The 27,657-nt window shown below is 45.0% G+C and overlaps 1 protein-coding gene across 6 annotated transcripts in view; it reads right to left on the bottom strand.

Annotated features, from left to right (window-relative positions):
• EPB41L1 (erythrocyte membrane protein band 4.1 like 1) overlaps positions 1–27,657 on the bottom strand; it is a 190,735-nt gene that overhangs the window by 24,467 nt on the left and 138,611 nt on the right. For 4 of the 6 annotated variants that reach the window (XM_033963136.1, XM_033963137.1, XM_033963138.1 and 1 more), the window contains exons 7-14: positions 25,341–25,559; positions 21,771–21,858; positions 20,674–20,826; positions 18,800–18,897; positions 15,379–15,554; positions 13,966–14,108; positions 6,501–6,701; positions 5,581–5,682 (exon numbers count right to left, since the gene is read on the bottom strand). In XM_033963136.1, coding sequence (XP_033819027.1) covers positions 5,581–5,682; positions 6,501–6,701; positions 13,966–14,108; positions 15,379–15,554; positions 18,800–18,897; positions 20,674–20,826; positions 21,771–21,858; positions 25,341–25,559 — 1,180 coding nt within the window. The remainder of the gene's footprint in view (positions 1–5,580; positions 5,683–6,500; positions 6,702–13,965; positions 14,109–15,378; positions 15,555–18,799; positions 18,898–20,673; positions 20,827–21,770; positions 21,859–25,340; positions 25,560–27,657) is intronic. The other 2 variants (XM_033963139.1, XM_033963141.1) reach the window with 1 other exon arrangement.

Consider the following 27,657-nt stretch of genomic DNA (forward strand, 5'->3'; position numbering starts at 1 on the left):
CGACACGGAAGTCAGACTCAAGTCCCCCCAATTCTATAACAGTGCATGCATTTTAAAGCAATTCCCTTGACTCACCAATGGCTGTCCCAAGGTCACACCCCCTTTGCAGATCTGACTAATCGAATCTAGTCATTTTTAACCTGCTCAATCCTTATAAAGGTCCAGAGCGGTTTACAATTGTTCAATGCAATACAAAATTGCACAATAAAATGAAGCCAATATGGTATCATTAAACCTATTAACTGTCACAATTTACAAATTTCTCAAATAAAGAAGCCTTCAAACCCTTGAGAAACAATATATAAGGAGGTTGAAGTTTAAAATCAATGGCAGAGTATTCCACGTTTGAATGGAACACTTATGCACTATGGTCCCAAGTCTACAAAAAGCGCCTACTGTCAGGCGTCTAGATGGGAACGCCTAGTCAATCTATGTGTCTAACTTAAGCCCCCTTTTATCAAGCCATATTAAGGGGGGTTTTTTTTTATCACCAGCCACTGCAATAAAAGCTCCAACGCTCATAGGAATTCTTTGAGTGTCGGAGGCGGAGCTGTGATTAAAAATAAATAAATAAAAATCCTAATGCAGCTTGATAAAAGGAGGCCTTCATTTTTTAATTTGTTCAGTCGGCGCCACTAAAGACCAATTTTCAGGTAGGTACCATGTAGGCGTCTACATCGAGGCACCCGCCAACGCCTACCCAAAAAGTAAGCATGGTTAGGGATGAAGTTTGAGTGTGGATTGGCTTAGGTGCCAGTAAATTATCAAGCTAACATACCCCTTCATCAAAACAAACCCAATGAAATTGGAATAGCGTTGCTAATCTCATATACAAATCTTTTCGCTCTTTCTTTCAAATATTCACTTACATTAAATTAATAGGTGGAAAAAAGCCTCAGACATGGAGCACAGCACCATCTAGTGTCAGAGTGTGTTAGTACACAACGCTCCCAACCAAATCATTGGCAAAAACCACCTTCCTTCCAAAAGTCACTAGTCTCTAAAGTTTTCTGTATATCTTCTTTTCTTTCCTTTTTCTTAAACCTTATTTCCATGCACTATATCTTCATGCAGGCAATGTGTAAAAGGTGCAAACTACTATTAATATTATCATGCATAGAGTTCAGTAGCAATGCTTCCCGAGAACCAGCGGTTGGACTAGAAGAGTATCTATTTCTTACCTAACATATCCCCTCCCCCTTTTACAAAACTGTGATAGCGGTTTTTCACACAGGCCGACGCCCTGAATGTTCTGCACTGCTCCCGACACTCAGAGTTACTATGAGTGTTGGGAGCAGAGCATTCAGCGCACCAGCCTGCGCTAAAAACCACCATCGCTGTTTGAATTGAAGGTTTCCTCCCATCTTGTGGGCTAGATGGACTTTCTTTGTTTCTCAATTTGAGATGTAGATTTATTTTTTCCTTTTTATATTACTTGTATGATCCATATCCTTACTTTATGTGTTGTAACATAGTAAAAATTATTTCAATTTATAAAAAACAACCAAAAACCACTAACGCGGTTTTGTAAAAAGGGGGGGATTATGACGCCTACTGGCCTAAGTCAGGGCATCTTTAGGCATGATTCTACAAACAGCAAATAGTGGTGGTGCCCCTTCCACGCACTCATCTCCGCCTCCCCCCCCCCAGCTGCGCATATGCCCCCCTCTTCCCCATACCTCCAGTAGTTCACCACCGTGAGCAGCAAGAACTTCTCCTCGCGACCCGGTCAGCTCTCCCTCTGAGGTCACTTCCTATGCGCGGCACCCAGAAGAGAGATGATGCGGTCTCGAGCACGTTGACGTTGTTGCTCGCAGTGGTGAACAATTAGAAGTACGGGGAAGGGGGCACGCCCGAGGGGAGGAGTGGGAAGAGGTGGGGTGCAGGCGCTCCCCCCTCACTGCCCATATAAAATTAACACCATCCAAATAACTCGCTGCATAAAATGGGACCCCTGCTAAAATAGCAACATTGACAACGATGACCCCTAAGCTCCACCTCCCTCACTAAACCAGCAATTCCTCTATCATGAGACCTACACTGTCTCCCTCCCAGCTGTAACATATTTGACAAAATAAACCGATACCTACCTAAACTACTTTCATACCCGAGGGATCTTCAAAAAGTTTCTACACTTTTATTTTATTTTTTTTAATACACTATGGGCTCGTTTTTTAGCGCACGCGCCAGATTTAGCCAAAAAACTACCGCCTGCTCAAGAGGAGGCAGTAGCGGCTAGGGCATGGGGAATTTTAAGCACGCACTATTCTGTGCGTTAAGGCCCCAACGCACCTTCGTAAAACGAGCCTTATATATTAAATATCTCAAAAGCAAATGGCATCGCTTTTCCACACAATCGCCCCGTTTCGCGGCTTGACTAGTCACGTGGCACTCTTAAGACACGCCCTCTTACCGCTTCTCTCGCCCCCTCAACCGTTTCCCGCAAAAATAGGAAAACGTGGAAACTTTTTGAAGATCCCTCGAATCTAAGCAGTGTACAAATTAATAATAAAAATAAAAAGAACCCCTTTGGGGTGGATATTCTAAATAATTTCAAAGCAAAGAGAGGCTCCTGCCTGGTTGGCTCTGCCGTTGATATTCAGTGGCCCTTAACCAGACAGGGCCACTGAAAATAGGCTGTGACTACCATGGCACCCAGCTGCATAAATACGGGAGCCATTGCCACATACACGGATATAGGGAGAAAAAGAGACCTCAGTAGCCAGGCTGAAAGAGAACCGCTCAGTCTTTCTAAATTCTGTTCCCTTTTCAGTCAACTTTAAAAAAAACTCCCTTATTTTTTGTGTTTGCTACTGTATGAAACGATTAAGATGTGAAATTTAATTTCCCAAAGTCTTTACAATACTGACTTGATATTCTTGAAGAAGTACTTTCATCAGGGAAAAAGAACAGTTGTCTGGTGCATCCGAGGTGGTGGGGGGGGGGGGGGCCAGTGTTTCACTCAACATCAGAGGTTCCTCTCTTATGTGGGTCCCGGCTGAATATCAGCCAGGACCCGCGTAAACTCCAGTGGCCAATTCTGCTCTAATTACATAGTAACATAGTAGATGATGGCAGATATAGACCCGAATGGTCCAGCCAGTCTGCCCAACCTGATTCAATTTAAATTTTTTCTTCTGAGCAAGAATCCAAAGCTCTACCCGGGTTCCAACTACCAAAATCTCTGTTAAAACCTACTCCAGCCCATCTACACCCTCCCAGCCATTGAAGCCCTCCCCAGCCCATCCTCCACCAAACGGCCGTGCAAGTCTGCCCAGTACTGGGCCTTAGTTCATTAGTTACTATTATTTTCTGATTCTAGATCCTCTGTGTTCATCGGTCACCGTTTTCCTCTCCACCACCTCTCTCGGGAGCGCATTCCAGATATTCAGTGCCATCCATGGCCTGGCATTGAACATCTGGAGCTAATGTAGCCGACAACTGCTGCCATCTGAGCATTTTTTTTCTCCCTGTGTTTCACAGCCCCTCCCATCGCAATGACTGTCTACAGCCAGGTCCATACAACAGAGTTTCTCGCAGAACTCTGCAACTGTAGGCCTTAAATCTGGCCACTAGGGATTGCCATTGTGCACGGACTATGGTTCTCCGCTTGGGTCAATATTCATCTGGCAGTAGTCTGCGTTTTTTTTTTAAATGCCGACTATGGCTGGCTAAATTAGCACTGAATATTCAGTGCCGGACCACGTCTGGACACAGGCACTGAATATCCGAGGATAACTGTTCCAGTGTGGCCGACGTAGCTTAAACAGGTCCCTGTGCTGATCCGAGCACCTGCATAACTGTCGGCCCTTCCATAATTCTGCCCCTGACTTAGAGTCAATATTGGTGCTTGGGCATCCCTGAGCAATTTAAGCAGGAAGGAGCCTCCCCTGCCCACTTAAATAGCTTTTGAATATTAGACCTACTACGCTGGCTACATACCCAACTCCAGTCAGCCTGGGGAGCAGAAGACTTTCAACAGGTCCTTCTGCGTAACATCTACACACGTTTCACACATAAATGTACACGCTTGAGCATGCAAATGTCAGTAATTGCTCCCAGCTCTATACTGTAAATATCTGCCTAGCTTACAAAGCAGATATTTGCAAGGGAGGTGTTCACAGGGGAAGAGCATGACCCCCGTGCTGTACAATCCCGTTCCCCGCATGTTTCTTATTTTGATCTGCTCTACATGGGGTTGTTTTCCGTGTTCTTTTGTGGTTTGCTACCATGTGTGTGGCAGGCACTGAATTTTAGGGGTACCAGAGCACAAGGTGACAGGGCACAAAATTTTGCCTCTCCCTGTCACCACTATTTGTCCCTACCTCCCACAACTCCCCCCCATACTTGGGCTGGTGAGAGTCTCCCAACCCCACAAGCAGAAGCGTTCCTCCCATCTGCCTAAGGCCACCAGACAGACTGTCCGGGCTCCCAGACGGACTTTCCAAAACCCGGCATTTCTCTGGGTTTTGGAAAGCCCCGACAAGTTCCAGCCGCATCTGAAGGGCCTCTGAGCATGCGTATCTGCGCATGCTCCAGGCCCTGCAGATGCAGCTAGAGTTCGTCCAGAAGAAGAGAAGAGGCTTTATGGGGGCAGGGCTGGAGGCGGAATTGGGTGTGGCTGGAGGCAGAACTGGGCGGGGTAAATATATGGTAACCCTACATCTGTGGCCACCGCCACCTTCCCCAGCACGTGCTCAGTGTTCATGAAACTGAGCATGCACGGAAGAGCTCTGCAAAAACTGAGCAAGTGCAGCAGTGGGAGGCCTGGCACAGCAGCAGCAGCAAGTGGAAGAGCATCAATTGGGGGGCCCCCTGCTGGCTATGCCCATGATGTGCAGTTGCCTTAATGTTAGGTGTGCCGATAGTCACAAGTGCTAGTTATCTATAATGGAACCTGAGCATCCAGGTTCCATTATAAAGGCTCAGGGCGCCTTAATGAAGGCACCCACATACAGAATGATCTCCTTAATAGTTATATCATATTATGCCGATACCAAACTTTGAAATGGTAACTTCAATGGTGCACACTTGCATGGCATTGTTTTCTGTGTTATTTTAAAACCCTTATGGATGCATCAAACGAGCACCATCTTCTTTCAGCTTCAACTGTCCATCCCATCAATAAAGGCTTTTCCTAAAATCCTCTTTTCTCCTTCTCCAAAAAAGAACATTTAAAATGATTCCGATTATGGGGGGGGGGGGGGGGACGGACGGACAGAAAACTTGATTCTATTCACCAACCCACACTCGAATCAGTCAACTCAGTTTCCTAAAAAGGATCAAATTTGGTTTGAATGTGTAAAGCAAAAAGGACAGGAAACACATAATGGAGGCGAGGAGAGTTTTCTGGGGGCTTTTTGGAAAGAGAACACAGCATGTGCCACATTAAGCATTTCCGCGTCTCTCGCCATTCCATGTACTAAACCTGGTGTTTGCCTCTGTTGGAAACGGCTTCACTATGGAGACGTGGCAGAACTTACTCCTGTGTCAAATTTTGCTGTGACAGACTGAGCCGACTGGGTTATAAAAATAAAGAAGGAGATGAGAGAGACAGAAAAGATTTGAAAGACTGACAACCTCCGGAGAAGAAACGAGGCTCTTTTGCGTGAAAGTCTCCATGCTTAAGGCAGCGGCAGCAGACTCGTGCTCAAACTCTTCCGCTGTTTGATCTTCCATGCCCTGTGGTAGCAGCAGAGAACAAAGCCCCAGCAGCCAGCAGAAAAAAAAAATCAAATGAAAGGAAAAGGAAAGAAAAGAGAGAGACCAGAAAAAGTCCATCAATCATTTTGCTCTGAATATGAATTTCTCTAAGCTCATTTTTTAATGGGTTTTACAGTAGGGGAAGGGGATGGTCTACTGCCTTTCTATGTAGGGTTACCAGATTTTATGTTTATAAAATCCAGACCCATGGCCCCACCCCCAGGCCCGCCCAGCTCTACCCAGCCCTGCCCCATTTCACCCACCTCATGCCCCAATCTGCTGTCACTCCCCATTCCACCCATATCATGTCCCAGCCTGATCCCACCCATGGTCCCCTTTGAGTGCCCTGAGCTGCATCTTGAGGACATCTGCGCGTGCGCGTGACATTGCCTCGTTCCATCCGCACACGTGCAGAAGCCCTCCCGACCACAGCCCGAGCTGGAAGCTTTCCAAAACAAAGTGCTGGGTTTTGGAAAAGCCGTCCGGACATATCCAGGTATATCTGAACGTTAGATAATTACATTCACATCTTATATCTAACGGCAGCAAATTCCACAAAGCTGGAAAATCAGTAACAATTTCTTTCCAAGTGGAAGTTAATCGAAGGGTGTGCAAACTTATTTTTATGACTCAACCTTTTGGATATATAACTAAAACTGGTCATTCTTAGTACCATCATATATAGAAGGCCTTCACTGTAAAGCAACTTAAATGTGAAACAACAATTTTGAACTGGCAGCCAGTACAATTTTATCAAAAATTCTCTTTGCTTCAGCAACTGTTGACAAAGAACTGACCTCACTGGATTTCTCAGGGGTTCCCTTTGGCGAATCTTCATGTTTAGGCGAGGAAGAGGCAGGCGAGGACGGCAGCCTGATTTCCCGCTTCCGATCTCTTTCCCTGTGCACCAGTTTACTATTGGGTTCCTTCAGTGTCCTTTTCAATTCATTGATGCTGGCTTGATGTTTCAGCAAAACATCTTGCGATTTGTCTAAGAACTTTAGAAGAGAGAGGGATGATTGGTGCGGAGGTGAAGAACCCTACAAAGGAGGGCTTCAGGGGCAAGACCTCAGAGGTCACTCGTCTAAGCCCCAAACACAGCCAGGGAAGACGGGTGAAGCCCATAAATTAAATCGACTCACAAAGAGACCGTCTTGCAGTGGTAAATGTTAACATGCAGACACAAACACTGGAAGACGGCTTGAATGAGGTAACTACGACTTCAACACAATTTACTACTCTTAACCTATATTTTAGACATCATACCTGAGAACTCTTTGGATATCAGCACAAACTTCTGCTATTTTCTGAAACTACTGGGGGGGGGGGAGGTCCAGAGACCTGCTATGCTGGACTGGAAGAAGACAGAATCTGGACTGGCCCATGTGAGCTAATGTTGGTGGCAACTAATTGGCCTGCATGGGACCTGAGTAGTACAATTTTATTTATTTATTTAATTCGATTTCTCTCCCGTCCTCCCAGTAACTCAGAACAGGTTACAAGCCAACATTCACAGTGGAGTACATTAGGTCAGTACTATACAGCAGCTTAAGCCCAAGTTTAGAAGAACAGAGAACAGATTAGAGGGGGGTATTTAAGTTGACAACGTAGTCTCTTGAACCCAAGCTTAGAAGAGCAGAGATTTGCAGTCCGCTTGGGAGGGGCTATTCAGGGGAATTCCCGGGGGGGAGAACAGAGAAATGGTTCTAAGGAAGAGCAATCAGAGGGTGGAGGGATTGATTGCAGCTGGATTTTTAGTTGAAGAGGAGGGGGAGTGGGGGGAAGGAGGTTTGAGGGTGAATGAAAAGAAATCAACTACAGAGCTCACCTGTTCCACTTAATGCCAGAGAGCTTAGGAGACAGTGGAGGGTCTATCCCGGGGGTACTAGCACCCATTCTCCTCTCTGCCCCCTGCTCCTACACTACTGTACACACGCCCCTTCCCCTGTACCTCTATAACTTTCCCAGCATGGGCAGCAATTCCAACCTGCTGCTCGCGCCAGAGACAGCTCTTCCTCTGATGTCACTTCCTGGACCCGCACCTAGGAAGTTACGTCAGAGGAAGAACCAACACTGGCGTGAGCAGCAAGTTGGGGTTGAACGTTAAAGAGGTACGGGAGAAAGGAAGGGGCACATGCGGCTGGAAAGGGCGGGGGAAGGAGCAGATGGGGTGGGGGAGCAGAGAAGAGGGTGGGAGAGGGCTGCCTCTTACCCTCACTACACCACTGTTAGAAGACATTGGACATTCCATAAAACTAAGAAGGAACTGAATGTGATGTAAGGAGAGCATGCAGGGTCTACAACTAGGATGAGATGTTCACATTTAAAGAAACAGAATACCTCCTGCTTGTGCCGCGGCGTGGTTTCCTGCTCCGACTGGCAGCAAATAGGGTTTAAAACAGGTAATGCTATTGTTAAAAGGACCCTTTAAACAGGCAGCTTTTCACTTTCACTTTGGTGCTAGAGTAAAACCGTGAAGACCCGGAACATAGGCTCACTGCTTCGATTCCTCCTCCTGATCTAGAACATTGTTCCCTGTTCCACATCAACTCTAGCAGCCAGAAACATTCAGGGTCTAACTGCCAAAATTCAAGTTTGAAGTTTTAGTATTTTTAATATACCGACCATCGACAAGTATCTAGCCGGTTTACAATGCTAAAAATAAAAGGTTGAAATAATAATTATTGGTGGGGGAAGAGTGAACATTAAAAGACAATTTACAAATACAAACATGAGGTTGAGGGTAGAAAGGGTAAGGGGGGGTCAATAATTACATCATTTAAAAAAAACCCAAAACTAAAAGAAAAAAAAAAAAAAGCTTCATATTTGACCTGAAAAAATGGGACCATATCACCCCTTTCTACCATAAACTCCACTGGCTCCCACTAGAATCCAGAATCATATTCAAATTCGCCTGTTTTTGCTACAAAACAATATTTGGTTTATCCCCAAGCTACATCACCCCTCACCCCTCACTTCACCCTTAACCACAACTATAAGAACTCCCGAAATATTCAACTCTTCGCCTTCCCCTCCCTAAAACTATGCCACTCAAAAAAATTCCTTGACAAAACCTACGCCTTCCAAGCCGCCAAACTAAACCCTTGGCTAGCCCAAATGGTCCTCAAGGCCTACAACTACCTCGACTTTAGAAAATTACTCAAAACTCACCTATTCCGAGACCAAGACCCTTAATGCCCCTTTTCAATCCTCCCCCCGTTCTGATCTACTCCCCGCCCCCATCTCCCTCCTCTCCCCCCCCTATTTCTCGCCTTGCTGTTTGCAACTCTATGATCAATTTGATATGTAACCACTTGTAATCTCTGTCGAACTGCCTAGAACTCTTCGGGGTATGGCGGTATACAAAAATAAAGTTATTATTATTGTTATAACATCAGGAACGGGGATCGCTTCTTAAAAGCTATTCTGTAAATACCTATTTAATTTACAAAGCGGGTATTTACAAGGGGAAGGAGGAATACACATGAGCAAATTATGGGCAGCGCTAAAACGTACACGCATAACTTACAGAAAACCATGGGTTACGCGGGTTTCTGCAGCGCTAAGGGAAGGGAAACGGAAGGGGAGGACAGAGATGGCAGCTGTACGGCTGGCGCTTAAATGGAAAGTGCAAATAATTTGAATTGAAGGAAGTGGGCATTTTTTAGGGTGTTATGATTTTGCATTTTGTGCGCGCATCTCCCTTCGATGGACAAATCCACCCCTCCCTCTTTGCACGCACACTCCCGTGTAGGGTTATTTTTATGTGCACAGAGGAAGAGGATGGAGCCCAAAACCATGAAGGCAGCAGCTTGTATCGTACCTCTGCAAGAGAACGTGTGATTTAACTGTGTTACCAGCATAAATCAGAACCTCTGAATCCTGCAACTCTGGAAATAAATAACCTTTGAAGTGCTTTACTCATTACTAAACAGCCTGGAAGGAAATCTCATATTGCTGCTGTCAGCCCCTGAAATGAATTGTACATTGTTCAGAAATGCCCTAGTACAGGCAGAGATAGTTGGCCATGGGAAGCACATCACCGGCTGAGCGTTCCAAACTACAGAACAGATGAACAACAGATGGGCTCGGAAGGCTCTTCGACTATTTCATCACTTGCACTTTTTTTTTTTTGTTTGTTTGTTTCTGCACAGGCTTTTTGAAAATGAATCTGTTCAAAACAATATTTGCAAGATCTTGACATTTCGGAATGGCTGGCGTCGGAGGCATAGTAAGGGGGTGGGGCGGTCCACCCCAGGCACCATTTTACCGGGTACCCCTTCCCCTCTCCACCCCCTCTCGCAACGTTCCTTGCCTTCCAAGTACCTTTTTCTATATCCCTGGCGTGAGGTTGCTGCCCGCGTCAGCATCGGCGCGTTCTCCGACGCCACTTCTTGTACCCACGCCTAGGAGGGACGTCAAAGGGCGAGCCGACACCGATGCGGGCACGCTGCGCACGCCGGAGAAGTTATAAAGGTACGGGGAAAGGGAAGAGGGCGGAGGAGGGGCGCCACCGCCCCCAGACACCGCTCACCCTTACTACGCCACTGGCTAGGGTACGTGTATTTCCAGCCCGTTTCTCTATACCGCCGTGTCTTTTGCAGCTCCAGCTGGGGCTGGTTTGGATATAACTGCGTATCTGAAGAATGAACGACGACTTCAAAAAATTGCAAGCCATGGAATCGAGGGTGAAATACTCACGTGGATTAAAAACTGGCCGGCGGATAGGAAACAGAGAGTTGGGAGTAAAGGGACAATACTTGGACTAGAAAAGTGTCACGAGTGGAGTGCCGCAGGGTTCGGCGCTTGGACCCGTGCTCTTCAACATCTTTATGAACGATCTGGACATAGGTACAGTGAGCGAGGTGATTAAATTTGCGGACGACACGAAGCTATTCAGAGTAGTGAAGACGCAGAAGGATTGCGAAGACCTGCAATGTGACATAAACATGCTCGAGAAATGGGCCATGACATGGTAAATGAGGTTTAACGTGGATAAGTGTAAGGTGATGCATGTCGGTAACAAAAATCTTATACACAAATACAGGATGTCTGGTGCGGTAGTCGGAGAGACCCCCCCCCCCCCCCCCCCCAGGAAAGAGACTTGGGAGTACTGATCAATAAGTCAATGAAGCCGTTCACGCAATGCACGGCGGCTGTGTAAAGGGTGAACAGAATGCTAGGAATGATTAAGAAGGGGATTACGAACAGATCGGAGAAGGTTATCATGCCACTGTCCAGGCCATGGTGCGCCCTCACCTGGAATACTGTGTTCAGCACTGGTCGCTGTACATAAAGAAGGACACGGTACTACTCGAAAGGGTCCAGAGAAGAGTGACTAAAATGGTTAAGGGGCTGAAGGAGTTGCTGTACAGCGAAAGATTAGAGAAACTGGGCCTCTTCTCCCTTGAAAAGAGGAGACTGAGAGGGGACATGATCAAAACATTCAAAATACTGAAGGGAATAGACTTAGTAGATAAAGACAGACTGTTCACACTCTCCAAGGTAGGGAGAACGAGAGGGCACTCTCTAAAGTTGGAAGGGGATAGATTCCGTACAAACGTAAGGAAGTGGTAGAAATCTGAAACGCTCTTCCGGAGGCTGTTATAGGGGAAAACCCCCTCCAGGGATTCAAGATAAAGTTAGACAAGTTTCTGCTGAACCGGAACGTACACAGGTAAGGCTAGTCTCAGTTAGGGCAATGGTCTTTGACCTAAGGGCCGCCGCGTGAGCGGACTGCTGGGCACGATGGACCACTGGTGTGACCCAGCAGCTGCAGAACAGTGGTTTCAAAACTTAATCTAGGGGACCCCCCAGTAAGTCGGGTTTTCAGATATCTACAATAAATATGCATGAGAGAAATTTCCATCTGACAGTGGCAGTACATGCAAATATATTTCATGAAAACTCATTGTGGATATCGTGAATACCCAAGGTGAGATATGATAGAGACGTTTAAATACCTACATGGCGTAAATGCGCATGAGTCGAGTCTCTTTCATTTGAAAGGAAGCTCTGGAATGGGAGGGCATAGGATGAAGTTAAGAGGTGATAGGCTCCGGAGTAATCTGAGGAAATACTTTTTTACGGAAAGGGTGGTAGATGCGTGGAAGAGTCTCCCGGAAGAGGTGGTGGAGCCAGAGACTGTGTCTGAGTTCAAGAGGGCCTGGGAAAGGCACGTGGGATCTCTCGGAGGGAGAAAGAGATCATGGTCACTGCGGATGGGCAGCTCTATGACCTCACAATGCAGGTGCACAGAGCCTTAGCCTATAGGAAGAGGAGATGCAAATGTTAAGAGCCTTAGCCAATAGGGAGAGGGGAAATATGAAAAGAGACATTCAAATACCTCCGTGGCGTAAATGCGCATGAGTCGAGTCTCTTTCATTTGAAAGGGAGCTCTGGAATGAGAGGGCATAGGATGAAGTGAAGAGGTCATGGGCTCCAAGTAATCTAAGGAAATTCTTTTTTACTTAAAGGGTGGTAGATGCGTGGAACAGTCTCCCAGAAGAGGTGGTGGAGACAGAGACTGTGTCTGATTTCAAGAAAGCCTGGGATAGGCACGCGAGAGAAAGAGATAATGTTTACTACGGACGGGTAGACTGGATTGGCCATTTGGCCTTTATCTGCCATCATGTTTCTATGGCTTGGAATTCCCCAGGACAGGCATGGAAACCACGGTTCTAGAAAAAAAGATTATAGTCAGAAGCACCTCAAGAGTATAGACTCAAAAGCAACATCATGGGATTTCCAGTGGTGCTGGTGGAGACAGAATTCAAGAAGGAATGAAAGAGGGACAGAAGATCCCCCTAATGGAAAAAAGTTGAAGGGAAGGCCAGGAGCATCTGGGGCAGGCTTACCCAAATTCAGTCCCCAAAGGACACAAAACAAGCCAGTTTTCCCAAATATCCCTATTTTAAGTTGTATATCACTTCGAGGATGGTCTCGGGGCTCTCGTACGAGGAAAGGCTGAACAAATTGCAGCTATACTCTCTCGAAGGACGCAGGGAGAAAGGAGACATGATTGAGACATTTAAGTATATCACTGGTCGTCTCGAGGTGGAAGATGATATTTTCTTTCTTAACCCTTTCAGGACCATAAGGATCGTAGGCCAATTTTTGTGGTTTTGACGACATTTTTATGGTAAAAAGGGCTTGCAGATGCCAAAAAGTTGATTTTTTTTGTGAAATATCATTATTTTTATTTAAAAAAAATCACACTTCTGGCTTATGGACAGTGTGGCAAGTGAATCTTCTCGTCAATCTGGCAACGACGCTAATGAATGAATGTCGGAACCAGTTTGTTTACATAAAGGCAGTATCCTATGGAATCCGTACATATCAAATTTAGAACTGTAGACTATCCCAATCAAAATTGATAGGATTTTAAAGTTATGGGACAAATATGGCCCTTGGTCCTGAAAGGGTTAAAGGGCCCTCGGCCACAAGAGGGCATCCGCTGAAAATCAGAGGCGGAAAATTTCATGGCGACACCAGGAAGTATTTCTTTACCGAAAGAGTGGTTAATCATTGGAATGATCTTCCATTGCAGGTGGTCGAGGCTAACAGAGTGCCAGATTTTAAGAATAAATGGGATGCCCTTGTCGGATCTCTAAGAGGGTAGAGTTAAGGGGATGGGTTATCAGAGTAGTTAAGGAGGAGGGTCAATAGAGTGGGCAGACTTGATGGGCTATGGCCCTTTTCTGCCGTCATTTTTCTATGTTTCTATGAATTGTGATTTATTCGACTTTTTTTTTTTAATATAAATCTTTATTGATTTTCAAGTAGTAACAGGGCAATACATATGAATCTGAACGTATAACAAATCAAGAACTTTGAACTTACAAATATTAAAAAGTAATCTTTTCCCCCACCCCCTTTACTTAATCAATAATATAAGTGCAATTATCCTTCCAATAACCCACTCTTATTTAAAGTGGTAATACATTCCCACCCTGGATGTGTAAGGAAATCAGACAAAAATGAAAGAAGCAATAAAAGATGCCAATGGGCCCCACCCCAAGTTCAATACATTATTTTTTTAACACAAATGTGTGAAATGAACCCAAAAAACATCTGAAATACAGAGAAATAGGCCAAAGGAAAACAAAAACCAACAACAACTGGCAAACCAAGAATGCTTGCTGTGTGTCCATCCCTAACATTATTCCTAGACAATTTTTTTAAAAAAATGTTATAATCTAGCATTCTAGGTTTCTCCGTTTGTGACTGTTGGTCAACCCTACCTAGCCTCTGCATCTGTACCTTCAGTTCCTTGATTTTTGTGGGTGTTGTCACCTCGTCTTCCTCTTCTGTGTCCGACCTTAATCTTGTCCTGCTCATGCCGGAATCATCCTCGTATCTGTCCATGTCATGGTTCTCAGTGACTGATGTTGGACGGGAGAATTCTGAAGATGGGATACAAGGGAAAAGTGAGGAGGAAAGCGTCTAAGAATAGCGATGTATTTAAATTAATGCGGACATATCCTAAATTCCTTCAGCCCTCCCTGCTCAAGAACTTTGATGTCTTTCACTGTTATGTCTCTGAACATCACTTAGCCCACCCCACCCCATTTTTCTAAACCGCAATAGCGGTTATTAGCGCAGGAAGCCATGCTGAATGCTCCACGCTACTCCCGACACTCATAGAGGGAAATGCTTTTAAAACCAATAGGAGGAAAAAAATTTTCACTCAGAGAATACTTAAGCTCTGGAATACGTTGCCAGAGGCTGTGGTAAGTGCAATTAATATAGCTGGTTTTAAGCTGTTATTGAGAAAGACATGGGGGAAGCCACTGCTTGCACTGGATCGGTAGCAAGGAATGTTGCTACTCTTTGGGATTCTGGAATCTTGTTATTCTTTGAGATTCTGTATGGAATGTTGCTACTCTTTGGGATTCTGGAATCTTGTTATTCTTTGAGATTCTGTATGGAATGTTGCTACTCTCTGGGATTCTGGAATCTTGTTATTCTTTGAGATTCTGTATGGAATGTTGCTACTCTTTGGGATTCTGGAATCATGTTGCTCTCTGGGATTCTGGAATCTTGTTATTCTTTGAGATTCTGTATGGAATGTTGCTACTCTTTGGGATTCTGGAATCATGTTGCTCTCTGGGATTCTGGAATCTTGTTATTCTTTGAGATTCTGTATGGAATGTTGCTACTCTTTGGGATTCTGGAATCATGTTGCTCTCTGGGATTCTGGAATCTTGTTATTCTTTGAGATTCTGTATGGAATGTTGCTACTCTTTGGGATTCTGGAATCATGTTGCTCTCTGGGATTCTGGAATCTTGTTATTCTTTGAGATTCTGTATGGATCTTGCTACTCTTGGGTTTTGGCCAGGTACTAGGGACCTGGATTAACCACCGTAAGAACAGGCTATTGCGCTTAATGGACCATTGGTCTGACCCAGTAAGGCTATTCTTATGTTCATATTTGTCTTGACTATGCTATGTAAGTACTCCTGTAACCCTTCTGGTATTGTGCCATGTTTAGGATAAGGTAACAGCTGCATTTACAATAACCTACACTTTTCCCCACCTCTTGCCCAAGAAAGGATGTTCTTTGGCTTCACTTCCTCACAGGCATGCACTTCTGTGACCACCACATCCATACTTATAGCTCATCACGTGAGCGAACCACACTTCTTTTTCCCATGTCAAAGTGTTCTGCATACCTCCATCAAGGCTTCGAGATATGGTGTACCGTTTGCTGGAAGAACGTTCAAAGAAAGGAGCGGGGCGATCGATCAGTGCACTAGCCTGCCGGGTCTGTGCCTGTGTTCTCCCGCTGTATCGAAATTTGGAGCCCATCACCAGGAAGCCTTTGGGTGGTGGTTCAGGAGATACCAACCTGAGAGGGATGGGAGGGGGGAAAAAAAGGAGGCGGAAGAAGAAACATTCACTTTTATTTATGACCTGGAAGTTTTCTCCTGCTCTTTGGCCTCCAGACTGAACCAGTGGTAGGATCTTCCTTTCATATGCAATTCCCTGGGGGGGGTTTCTATTTTTTTTTTTTTTTTTATATTCCTTCCCAGCTTACTTTACTCCAGTCATTTCAGCAACAGTCTTTTGGGCTGGAATCTACAATAATGAGCCCTATGTGCAAACCACTTGGTGTCACCATCGTGCAAAGACCACAACTTCCTCCCCCACCAGAAGCTGGGAACGTCCTGGATGAACTGAGGTGTGAAAGGCCTAAACCGGTCCGTTCCACCGACTGCGACGTCAGTTTACAGTTTATTTTTAATTTTCTATACTGCCTGCCTTAAAAAAGAAGCTTTCTTCACTATATTTTAATTGTGATACATTTGTTATACTTTGTTTATAGACATCAAAAAATTATTAGAATTACATAATAAAGAGATACTACTCCCCCCCCTTTTACAAAACCGTAGTGCGGTTTTTAGTGCCGGGCACGGCGGTAACAGCTCCATCGCTCATAGAATTCCTATGAGTGTCTCAGCTGTTACCATCGCAGCCGGCATTAAAACCACGCTATGGTTTTATAAAAGGGATGGGGTGGGTGGGTGTAAGTGGATTATTCTGAGATAATTGTATAGGATTAGTTAATAGTTACATGGTGTTATAGAAACTAGCTAAAAGCAAACACCCAGAGAGTGGTAGAAAACGAACGTTCTTCCTGAGTCTGTCATAGGGGAAAACACCCTCCAGGGATTCAAATAGGGGAAAACACCCTCCAGGGATTCAAGACGAAGTTGGACAAGTTCCTGCTGAACCAGAACGTACGCAGGTAGGGCTAGTCTCAGTTAGGGCGCTAGTCTTTGACCAGAGGGCCGCCACGTGAGTGTACTGATGGGCACGATGAACCACCGGTCTGACCCAGCAGCGGCAATTCTTATGTTCTTAAGAAAAAGATCAATTAAACCAATGGATAAGAAAAAAAAAGTAAAATTTAGGGATTCTATGTACAACTATCTAGATCACGGGAGCAGCTACGATTGAGAGAGTGTGACATAATGTCCAGGGCTACCCAATGGTAGAGGCCTCCTGCAGTTAGAACATACGAACATAACAATAGTCATACTGGGTCAGACTAATGGTCCACCAAGCCCAGTATCCCGCTTCCAACAGTGGCCAATCCAGGTCACAAGTACCTGGCAAAATCCCAATGAGTAGCCAGATTCTGGAGACCCAAAGACTACCAATTCCAGCGCTAAGTAATGGCTTTTCTCATGCCTATCTTAATAGATAAGGACCTTTTCCTCCAGGAACTTGTCCAAACCTTTTTTAAACCCGCTTTAACCACATCCTCTAGCAATGAGTTCCAGAGCACAACTTTTCATTAAGTCAATACATATTTTCTTCATTTGTTTTAAAATTATTACCATGTAATTTCATGGAAGGTCTCCCTTAGTCTTTTCGAGAAAAGTAAACAATCAACTTACATTTATTTGTTTGAATTAGGGTTACCAGATTTTCCAAACGGAAAATCCGGATCTCTAGACCCGCCCCCAACCCCACCCTAGCCCCGCCCCGCACTGCCTGCCCTTGTCGGGCAGGAGGGCATCTGACGGTGATTTGTTGGAAGCGTTTCAAAACCTGGACAAAGTGCCAGGTTTTGAAAAGCCGTCCGGATCGCCGGGCATGTCCAGGGAAATCTAGACGTCTGGTAACCCTAGTTCTAATCTACTCAGGATTCTGTAGAACTCAATCCTACCCCCTCCGCCATCTCTTCTCTAAGAGCTCAACTCCCTATGCAGTTCCAGAATCCCTCCCTTACTCTGCCCCCCCCCCCCCCAACAGGTCTATCATCTCAATGCAGGGAGGGAGACTGGCACAGACAGCAATGGAAACAGGCCGACTCTAACCGGATCCACCACAGCCTTTCTTGTGCTATGTCCCGCCTCTCTGATTCAACTTCCTGTGGGCAGAGGAAATGCCCTGGTGGGGTCAGCCAGAAGCAGCCTGTTTTCAGCACTGCCTCTGCTGGCGAGACCAGTGGTTCTCAATCAAGTCCTCTGGGCAGGATTCCCACAATGAATATGCATGAGATAGATTTGTATGCACTTCCTCCATCGTATGCAAATCTCTCTCATTCATATTCATTATTGATATCCTGAAAACCTGACTAGCTGGGTGTTCCTTGAGAACACTAGCATGGTAAAGGGGGGGAGGCGCTGAAATGACTGGAGTAAAGTAAGCTGGGAAGGAATATAAAAAAATAGACACCCATCCTCCTCTCCATCCCCCTCCCTTCTCTCGTACCTCTTTAATTTTTCCTGCGCAAGCAGCATGACGAACTTGCTGCCCACGTCGGTGTCGCCTCTCACTGATGTCACTTCCTGGCCCTGCGACACAAGGCAGGCAGCAAGTTCGTGCTGTTACTCTCGCCTGGAAAATTAAAAAGATACCGGCGAAGGAAGGGGGCTTGCGCGGGAGAGGGGGGGGGTCAAGGAGAAGAGGGCAGGGGAGGGTTGCCACCACCCCAGGCCCTACTTACCCTCGCTGCACTGCTGCTTGAAAACCTGTGCTTCTTAACCTTCTTCTGGAGGCCTATCTTACCACATAAACTTCATAACGGGTCTCTGCTATATACAAATTTATCTAACATGGCTGCTAACTTTACAGTTTGTAGCTTGGGTTCCGAGGGTTTACCTTCAACCTCTCCATATCTATTGTATTTCTTTATTTTTAATGAGTTTTATATTCTATCTTAATGAATAATATTCATTCAAAATGGTTTACAAAATCGCAATAGATAAACCATCAGCATGAAATCAAATAGTAAACTCATAGCCCAAATCTTTCAAAGACTGGCATAAACCAAACATTCCTTTGGAATGAACTAGTACCTGAAAAAAGAAATGTTTTCAAATTCCTACAAAAGTATAAAAAATAAACGTCATTTCTCGAGCTTAATTGTAACACATTCCATTTTTTTGGGGTGATACAACACTAAACTTTTTAAACAGCATTTTCCTAAGCTGGTCATAACCTAAGACCACAAGCAAATGTCCTTGTTGCGATTGCAATGGCCGACAAGGGCAATAAGACAGAAGTCTTTTCCTTAAATACATTGGTTTACCAGTACCAGTTACCGTAAAATCCAAAACTAGAGTCTTAAATAAGCCCCACCTGAAGAACGTGTGATGCTCTATGCAAACCTTCCAGAGTCTCTTGGCAGATCGATGGTTAGGGAGTTTGAAGCCAATGGTGCTCTCAAACTGTTCATACTAAAAAGAGGGAAGGAAAAGGAACCCAGAACATGTGATGTAGTTGCTCTCTATTCTCAACCAACCATTACAAATATGTGAAGGGCGATTCTATACGGCGAGTACAATTTATAGAACAGGTGGACATATATGCATAAAAGATGTCAATAATTGGCGTTAAAATACAAGCCAAAATCAATTGGCACATAAGTTTGAGGGGATGCAAACATGGGCAGGTTATGGCCCATGGGTGTATAGGTTATAGCCATGGGTGTATCTCTGAGATATGCGCATAACTTATAGGATACTATAGGTTGCGTGCACTTCAGTACATACATGGGCGAACAGTTGCAACTGCTATTGACTGGTCATACTGTTGGCGCCAATGGAGTAGCAAGGTGAGAGGCGCCCCTCCCCCACACTCATCTCTACCCCCCCCCAGTTCCTTCCCCATTCCACCCTGCTGCACGCGCATCCCCTTCTCTTCCTCCGTACTAGAGAATGACACGGTGACAAAATTCATCACCATTCCCGTCCCCGCGGATAACCGCGGGAAATAATCCCAATTCATTTTTTAGTGTCTGTTTCAACCTCAGTCCTTCTACACCAGCATTCTTCAAAGCAAAGCTTGTGGGTCAGTGGTTGTGGCCATTCACACTCTGATTCTTATGTGAGCCAAGGATAATGAAGCCATTGTGACATCACTGATGTGATTGGCTCTTAGGCCCTGGTGGAATGAGGCATTATGACATCACAATATCTGCTCTGGATACCAGAGACTGTCATTCTGTAGTGTCTGTTTCACCCTCGGTCCTTCTACACCAGCATTCTTCAAAGCAAAGCTTGCGGGTCAGTGGTTGTGCCCAATTATACTCTGATTCTTCCCTCTCTCTTTAAAGAATAACATGAAGATGGTTTCCGCGGTTATCCGCAGGGACGGGAACGGTGATGAATTTTGTCACCGTGTCATTCTCTGCTCCGTACCTCTAGTTGTTCACCACCGCAAGTAACAATAATAATAATAATAAACTTTATTTTTGTATACCGCAAATACCACAAGCAGTTCAAAGCGGTTTACAGAGGAAGAGCCTGTACACAGACAGCGATGTTACAGAAAATATTTTCAGATTACATTGTGAATCGAGAGAGGTTAGGTATATCCGGAAGAATATAAGGGATACAACAAGTATTTCAGAGGTACAACAAGGCAGGAAGGAGTCAGAGAAATTTATCAAAGTGATCAGTTTTAATTGATTTCCTAAAGGATTGGTAGGAGGGTGTATTTGAAATGAGGGTGGTTAGGCATTTGTTCCATTTGCCTGCTTGGAATGACAGTGTTCTATCAAGGAATCTCTTGTAAATACATATATGCCTTCAACTGCATGATAACTGAGGCTTAATTACCTGCCCGTCCCTCCCCCTCCTTCCCCGGGACCTAAATTCTGCTTTCACAACATTCTCAAACTTGACTGACCCATGGAGTAAACTATCTCAGCTGGGAATCAACTCGCAAATGACAGCATCTCACGTACGCCTACCCATAGAGCAGGGGTCTCAAAGTCCCTCCTTGAGAGCTGCAATCCAGTCGTGTTTTCAGGATTTCCTCAATGAATATGCATGAGATCTATGTGCATGCACTGCTTTCAATGCATATTCATTGGGGAAATCCTGAAAACCCAACTGGATTGCGGCCCTCAAGGAAAGACTTTGAGATCCCTGCCATAGAGGCATTCATTTGTTTATGTCATTTCCCAACCCCCAACTTTAGCGAAAATAGAGTTTTTCCATTGAACTCACTTCTCCAGGTCGAATTTTTATGTAGAAGTTGCTTCTCTTGTAGGAGATCTTGAGTATCTTTGGCCAGGCAAAGCGGTTAATCCTTAACCTGTCCCTATAGATCAGAAGTCCATTGGCGCAGACGCCTAGCATGATGTCAATCCCCTCAGAGTCCTGAAAAATGACAAAAACGCCCCACATTGAACAAGCTCATACACCAAGCTGGAGCCGAAATCTGAAGCGAAGGCAGAATTCAAACTATGACTTTCAAAGACTCAACATCCTCGTTGAGAAACACGAGTCGTCTTTGCAAATTATTCTTTTCAGAAAGGATGGTGGATGCATGGAAGAATGGGGCTACCAGACGTCCGGATTTCCCCTTTGGTGGTAGATGTTCTCTGAAGAATGCAGGCCACAAGTCAGGGTCACATGACCTGTTTATGGGAACACTTCTTAAAAGGATTTCTACAAGTAAAATTCCTGTTTACCTCCAGGAAAAACCAATTTAAAAATCTGGGCCCCTCTCCCCAATGTCTAGAAAATACACACATTATTGTGAGACAGACAAGTACGTAACAGCAGACAAAAATAAACAGCATATGGAAGGCATTTACACACGCAGATATCACAGATGACAATGAAAAAACACGATGGTCATAGATTGTGTGTGGAGGAAGAAAAATGGTGAAAGATAAATACTGCAAAACAACCACATTACGTTCTGTGATTTAGATTATTTTTTTTTTTACTCTTTTAACTCCCCTTCCCCAAAGACCACTGGCGCTGCTATCCTCCACTCTAAATGAAAATCTGGGAGAGGGCGGAGTCACCCTCTTTCAGTAACTGCACGCCTATGGTAAGTAAAGTGTCGGTCGGAGGGGGAAGGAAGTAGACAGCAGTGCCATTCATCTTGGGTGCGGAAGGGAGAAGAGCAGCACCGGTGGCCTTAGCACCGTGGATGTTAACGTGAAAAGACATTGCCCGGAATGACGTCATGTGCTACATACATGTAACCCTAAAGCAAACATAGAAAGCAGACAGACAGACATAGCACAAGAGATTATAAATCACAGGCAGAACCTTCTCGCTCCCTTCTCTCTTGCCCTTTTGAGGCCCACCTTGGCATGATGCAAATCCACTCCATACATGGAAAGCTTCTTTGAATTTTCCAGAAAATGAATTTCTGCTTCACCGGGCGTCATGCCCCTGAGGAAGAAAACAGGCAGAGAGGCAAATGCTGAAAAACCGATTTGGAAAAGCGCTGGGGCTGCGGAGAGCAGTGGCTTGAAAAATTTGAGCCTGAGGTTTGCCATCAGGAGCTCTTCTGGGAGGCAGAGCAACAGGTCACGCTAATTATTATTGATAATGCTGAAAAACATACCAGACAACTCAGTACATCTTGGCTCATTCACAGAAAACAGTAAAACGATCCCCCTATTTTACTCAGGTGCGCTACCCGTTTTAGCGCGCACTGACCCCTGTGTGGGGAATTTCCCTTAATATTGGGGTATATTCGTTTCAAATAATTCTGCTGTGTTCTCGCCTCCCTTGCTACACAGTTCTCCGTGTCAAGATTTGAAGCGTCCTCACATTTTCCTACCAAAGTCCATATAACAGAGTAATAATACAGTACTCCCCCGGTCATTCGCGGTATTTTCCGACTGCGAATGACCAGGCAGCCAGAGAGGCACGAAAATCACTCGCGGTATGCTCCGACCGCCTCTTCCTGCACTAAAGTCAGGCCTCACCAATCAGGAGCTGCGTGTCGAAGCAGGAAGAGGCGGTCGGAGCATACGGCGAGTGATTTCCTTCACTCGCCGGCTCTCCGGCTGCTCTCTCCTGCCTCCTCCTGTCTCCCCCGCTAAAAACCGTATTCGCGGTTTTTCAAGATTCGCGGGGGTTCCTGGAACGGAACCCCCGTGAATATCGGGGGAGTACTGTAATAGAATCCACCTCACAAGACCTCAGTGACACCAATGCTCAATTCATTTTCATAGCATCTTCATAGCTCCTTCAACTATAGTCATTTATGTATATTTATATTTAATCCCCTCATTTACAAAACCGTAGCGTGGCTTTTAGTGCCAGCTGCGGCAGTAACAGTTCCAATGCTCATTGGAATTCTATGAGTGTCGGAGCTAATACCGCCATGGCCAGTGGTTTTGTAAAAAGTGTGTGTGTGGGGGGGGGGGGTAAGTTAGTCAACTTCTTAAAAAATTAATTTCATTGAAATAATAAATATTTACTTATCTTGATCATTCATAATCCACTGCTCAAGTATTATGTAGAAAATTATTTAAGAAGCTGACTAACATATACTGTATGTGTATATATATATATTCTGAACTAGTATTTTAGCCCGTTACATTAACGGGTGCTAGAATATATGTCTGTCTGTCTGTCTTTATTTCCGTCTCTGTCTCTCTGTCCTGCTGTCTTTCTTTCTGGCCCCCTTTGTCTGTCTTTCTGTATCTCTCCCTGTCCCTGTGTCTTTCTTCTTTTCTTTCTGTCTCCCTTCCTCTTGCTGGTGGTAGAATATGTGTCTGTCTGTCTGTCTTTATTTCCGTCTCTGTCTCTCTGTCCTGCTGTCTTTCTTTCTGGCCCCCTTTGTCTGTATTTCTGTATCTCTCCCTGTCCCTGTATCTTTCTTCTTTTCTTTCTGTCTCCCTTCCTCCCGCTGGTGGTAGAATATATGTCTGTGTTTCTTTCTGTTTCTCTCCATACTCTCACTCATCTTAATATTTTGCCCCCAGGAATTGTCGCGCACAGTCAACATGGATTCAGACTTCTGTGGTCAATGTGAAAAATTCCCCCCCCCCCCAAAGTCTTATAAAGGAATCAGGCGGCTCAAGTCTGTAAAAGACATACGGATGAAAATGAAAAACGATAAATACCTCCCCCATTACCAAAAGACGCCAGAGACTGCCGGAATTTAGATGACAATGGCTCAGCAGGCAAGGGGAGGGGGGTGCAGGTAGACAGACACACGAGCAACTCCGAAGGTGAAAGACAGCACGCAGGCACTCCAAGGGGACGGCAATACAATGTGGCACCGTGCATGGCTGCATAGCAAAGTTCAAAAGTGCCCCGCTATTGTCTTTTTTCCCCAAAACTGACAATGTTTGCACTTTTCTTCAACCTCCATATCCATGAATTATTCAATCAGTACTATTGTCTCTCGATTTACAGTGGCTGACCTTTCTCACTCGATTGTAGTGACTGTGAACCTCTCCTTCCTCTGACGTCAGCGTCTCTCAAGTTGAAAAAAACTTCGGTCCGTCTCCGTGCTCGGCCGCGGCGGGCTACAGCTGCCGCCGACAGCCACGGCGGCCGACATCCGCCTTGCTGTATTTTTTGTTGTTGTTGAAAGACGCGGCGGTGGCACCTCTCATGATCCCCACCTGCGTCTTTCAAAGAACCGTAAGCCGCGCATGCGCACTTCCTATGGGTCGCTACAGCTCACGGAAAACGGACGCACAAATAGGAAGTGCGCATGCGTGGCCTAGCGTTTATTATATTAGATATACTGTATGTATATATATATACATACATACATACATACATACATACAGTAAAACCTTGGATTGCAAGTAACTTGGTTTGCAAGTGTTTTGCAAGACAAGCAAAACATTTCATTAAATTTTAACTTGATAAACAAGCAATGTCTTGCAATACAAGTACATACAGTATAATACACACATCACAACTGAGCCAATGGCTCTTCTCTCTCTGACGCTGCGGGAGTGTAGTGACTGTTCTAAACGAGCGAGGTCTTGCAATACGAGTACATACAGTATACACGTGTCACATCAACACAGCTGAGCCGATGGTTCTTCTCTCTCTGACGCTGCGGGAGTGTAGTGACTGTTCTAAACGAGCGAAGTCTTGCAGTACGAGTACATATAGTATTTTGTATTAAAGTTTTTGGATTGTAGAGTTTCCATTATTTCTTAAGGGGAAATTCGCTTTGATATACGAGTGTTTTAGATTACAAGCATGTTTTTGGAATGAATTATGCTCTCAAACCAAGGTTTTATTGTGTGTGTGTGTGTGTGTGTGTGTGTGTGTGAATGTATGTATGTATATATATATAAATGAGTTCAGTTAAAGGACCTATGAAGATATGATACATCAAAGCTTAACGTTATGAAAATGAATTAAGCGCTGAGTGGTGTCGTTAAGGTTTTGTGAGAGGATTCTAATATTACTCTGTTATATGGACTTGGAGATTAGATCTTTGGTGTTGAATGCATTCCTCTGAGTATATTGGAATATACGGTTGTTGAGGTTCATAGACAACCCCACGAAAGACAAAGGCGCGCGCCGACAACTGAGCGCAAGACGGAGGCACGCGCCGAAGGAAATTACAGTTTTTAGGGGCTCCGACGGGGGGGGGTTTGGTTGGGGAGCCCCCCCCCCCCCCAGTTTACTTAATAGAGATCGCGCCGGCGTTGTGGGGGGTTGTAACCCTCCACATTTTACTGTAAACTTAACTTTTTCCCTAAAAACAGGGAAAAAGTGAAGTTTTCAGTAAAAACAGTAATTTTCTGCGGCGCACACCTCCGCGCTGCGCTCATTTGTCTGCGCGCCCTTTGTCCCGGCGCGCTTTTGACCTGACACCGGTTGTTGAATATACATTTTTTTCATCTTACGTTTTCCTAAGTCACATCTTAGGCTGCCTTCCATACCTGTACGTTTTATGTAACTCGATAATCCGCTCCTCCAGTTCTTTGGTTTGATTGGGTGCAAAACGGAGCTCACTGACATAGTTACCAACATGTTCCTCTGGATCATAATCTCCCATCTCCGCCTGGACAGCATAGGAACCCAGTAGGGCGTGTGTGACAAAGGAACAGGGCAGGCGCCCTGTGATGATATCAGCTCTCAGCTGCAGGCAGAGGTAGTATCTGCAAGAAGCAGCAGCATAAATGAACAAAGTGATCTTAACTCTGCAAAATTTATGACCTATGTGAAGCTATTATAATAATGCTCATGTGTCTCTGTCCAGAAAACGGCAAAGGCTGTGGTACCAACAGTAGCCACAAGGTGTCAGTATCCACCACTACAATGATAGGAAATTTACATCACTATATTAACATCTTGTGGCCACTGCTGGTATTACAGTCTCCGTTTCCCTGAGGGAAGATTCTCAAAACTAAAATGTGCCTTTAACATAGGGTTACCAGATTTTACTTTAGTAAAATCCGGACCCCTAAACAATGTGTCGGGTTTTGAAAAGCCATCCGGACCCCCGGACATGCCCAGGGAAATCCGGACGTCTCGTAACCCTACATAGGAGTCGCCACAGAGTGTAGGAGCAAGTGTTTCCCTCTCTTTGACCTGCAAGCTTGCTAATCTTTTTCATGCCCAGCTTTGTCACCTCCTTCCCTCTCTTCTGCCTCTGGCCAAGAGAGCAGTGACAACAGCCCTTCTGCTGCTGCAACCTCTCTCCTTTGCGGTTCCAACAATTCATTACTGAACCATATAAAGAGCAACTGTTTGGAATTTCAATGTGACATTTTACGGCTTTGTGCGTTGTGGAATGAGATTATCAATAAACACAGCAAAGTTACAGACTTTTTAGCGTAACAATCCAGCAATTTTCAGGTGTTCAAAAATATTTGCACTTTAAAACTATGATTATACCAGCTCCTGTAAACCGTGCCAAGCTCTACGATTGTGGAGATGATGCGGTATACAAACTTAAGATTTAGTTTAGTTTAGTTTTAAAAAACCCAAAAGGGTTACCAGCTTACTGACACAGACTTTTGTCTGGGGAGCCATGCTGGAGGCTTATCACAAACCCCACCCAAAGCCGCAAACAATCACCAAACTCAAGGAAGCTCTGTAGATGATCTGGGACAGTATGCCACAGAACTGATCGACGAGGCTGTCAAGAACTTCCAAAAGCAATTGGAGGTGGACATTAATCATTCTATTGCTTGAATTACACTATTTTACTGTGTTTTAACATGAAAATTTTTAACACAAAAAAAAAACAAAACGCAAGATCAGAAATGAATCATCAACATGGCTTAAGATAATTAAGGGCTCCTTTTCCAAAACCACAGTAGTGACTGCGGCTGCAGTAATCGCTTCGACGCCCATAGGGATTTAATGGGCGTTGGAGTGTTTGTGACCTGGTAGCCACTACCATGGTTCATAGACAAAACCGCGGAAGACAAAGGCGCGCGCCGACAACTGAGCGCAAGACGAAGAAGATGACAGTTTTTAGGGGCTCTGACGGGGGCTTTTGTTGGGGAGCCCCCCCCACTTTACTTAATACAGATCGCAGCGGCGTTGTGGGTGGTTTGGGGGGTTGTAACCCCCCTCATTATACTGTAAACTTAACTTTTTCTCTGTTTTTAGGGAAAAAGTGAAGTTTTTAGTAAAATGTGGGGGGTTACAACCCCCTAAACCCCCCACAACGCCCCCACAACGCGGCGCGATCTGTATAAAGTAAAGTGGGGGGGGTTCCCCCCACACACCCCCGTCGGAGCCCCTAAAAACAGTTATTTTCTTCGGCGCGCACCTCCGCACTGCGCTCAGTTGTCGGCGCGCGCCTTTATCTTCCGCGGTTTTGACCTGACACCGCTACCACAGCTTTGGAAAAGGGGGCAGCCTTAACAAGGACAAAAATTGGGGAGTGTGTGGCACAGTGGTTAAAGCTACAGCCTCAGCACCCTGAGGTTATGGGTTCAAATTCCATGCTGCTCCTTGTGACCCCTGGGCAAGTCACTTAATCCCCCCAGTGCCCCAGGTAGATTAGATAGATTGTGAGCACACCGGGACAGACAGGGAAAATGCTTGGGTGCCTGAATAAATTCATGTAATGTAATGTAATGTAATTTATTTCTTATATACCGCTACATCCGTTAGGTTCTAAGCGGTTTACAGAAAACATACATTAAGATTAGAAATAAGAAAGGTACTTGAAAAATTCCCTTACTGTCCCGAAGGCTCACAATCTAACTAAAGTACCTGGAGGGTAATAGAGAAGTGAAA

Source organism: Geotrypetes seraphini, chromosome 11 (genome assembly GCF_902459505.1).
Source record: "Geotrypetes seraphini chromosome 11, aGeoSer1.1, whole genome shotgun sequence".
NCBI lineage: Eukaryota > Metazoa > Chordata > Amphibia > Gymnophiona > Dermophiidae > Geotrypetes > Geotrypetes seraphini.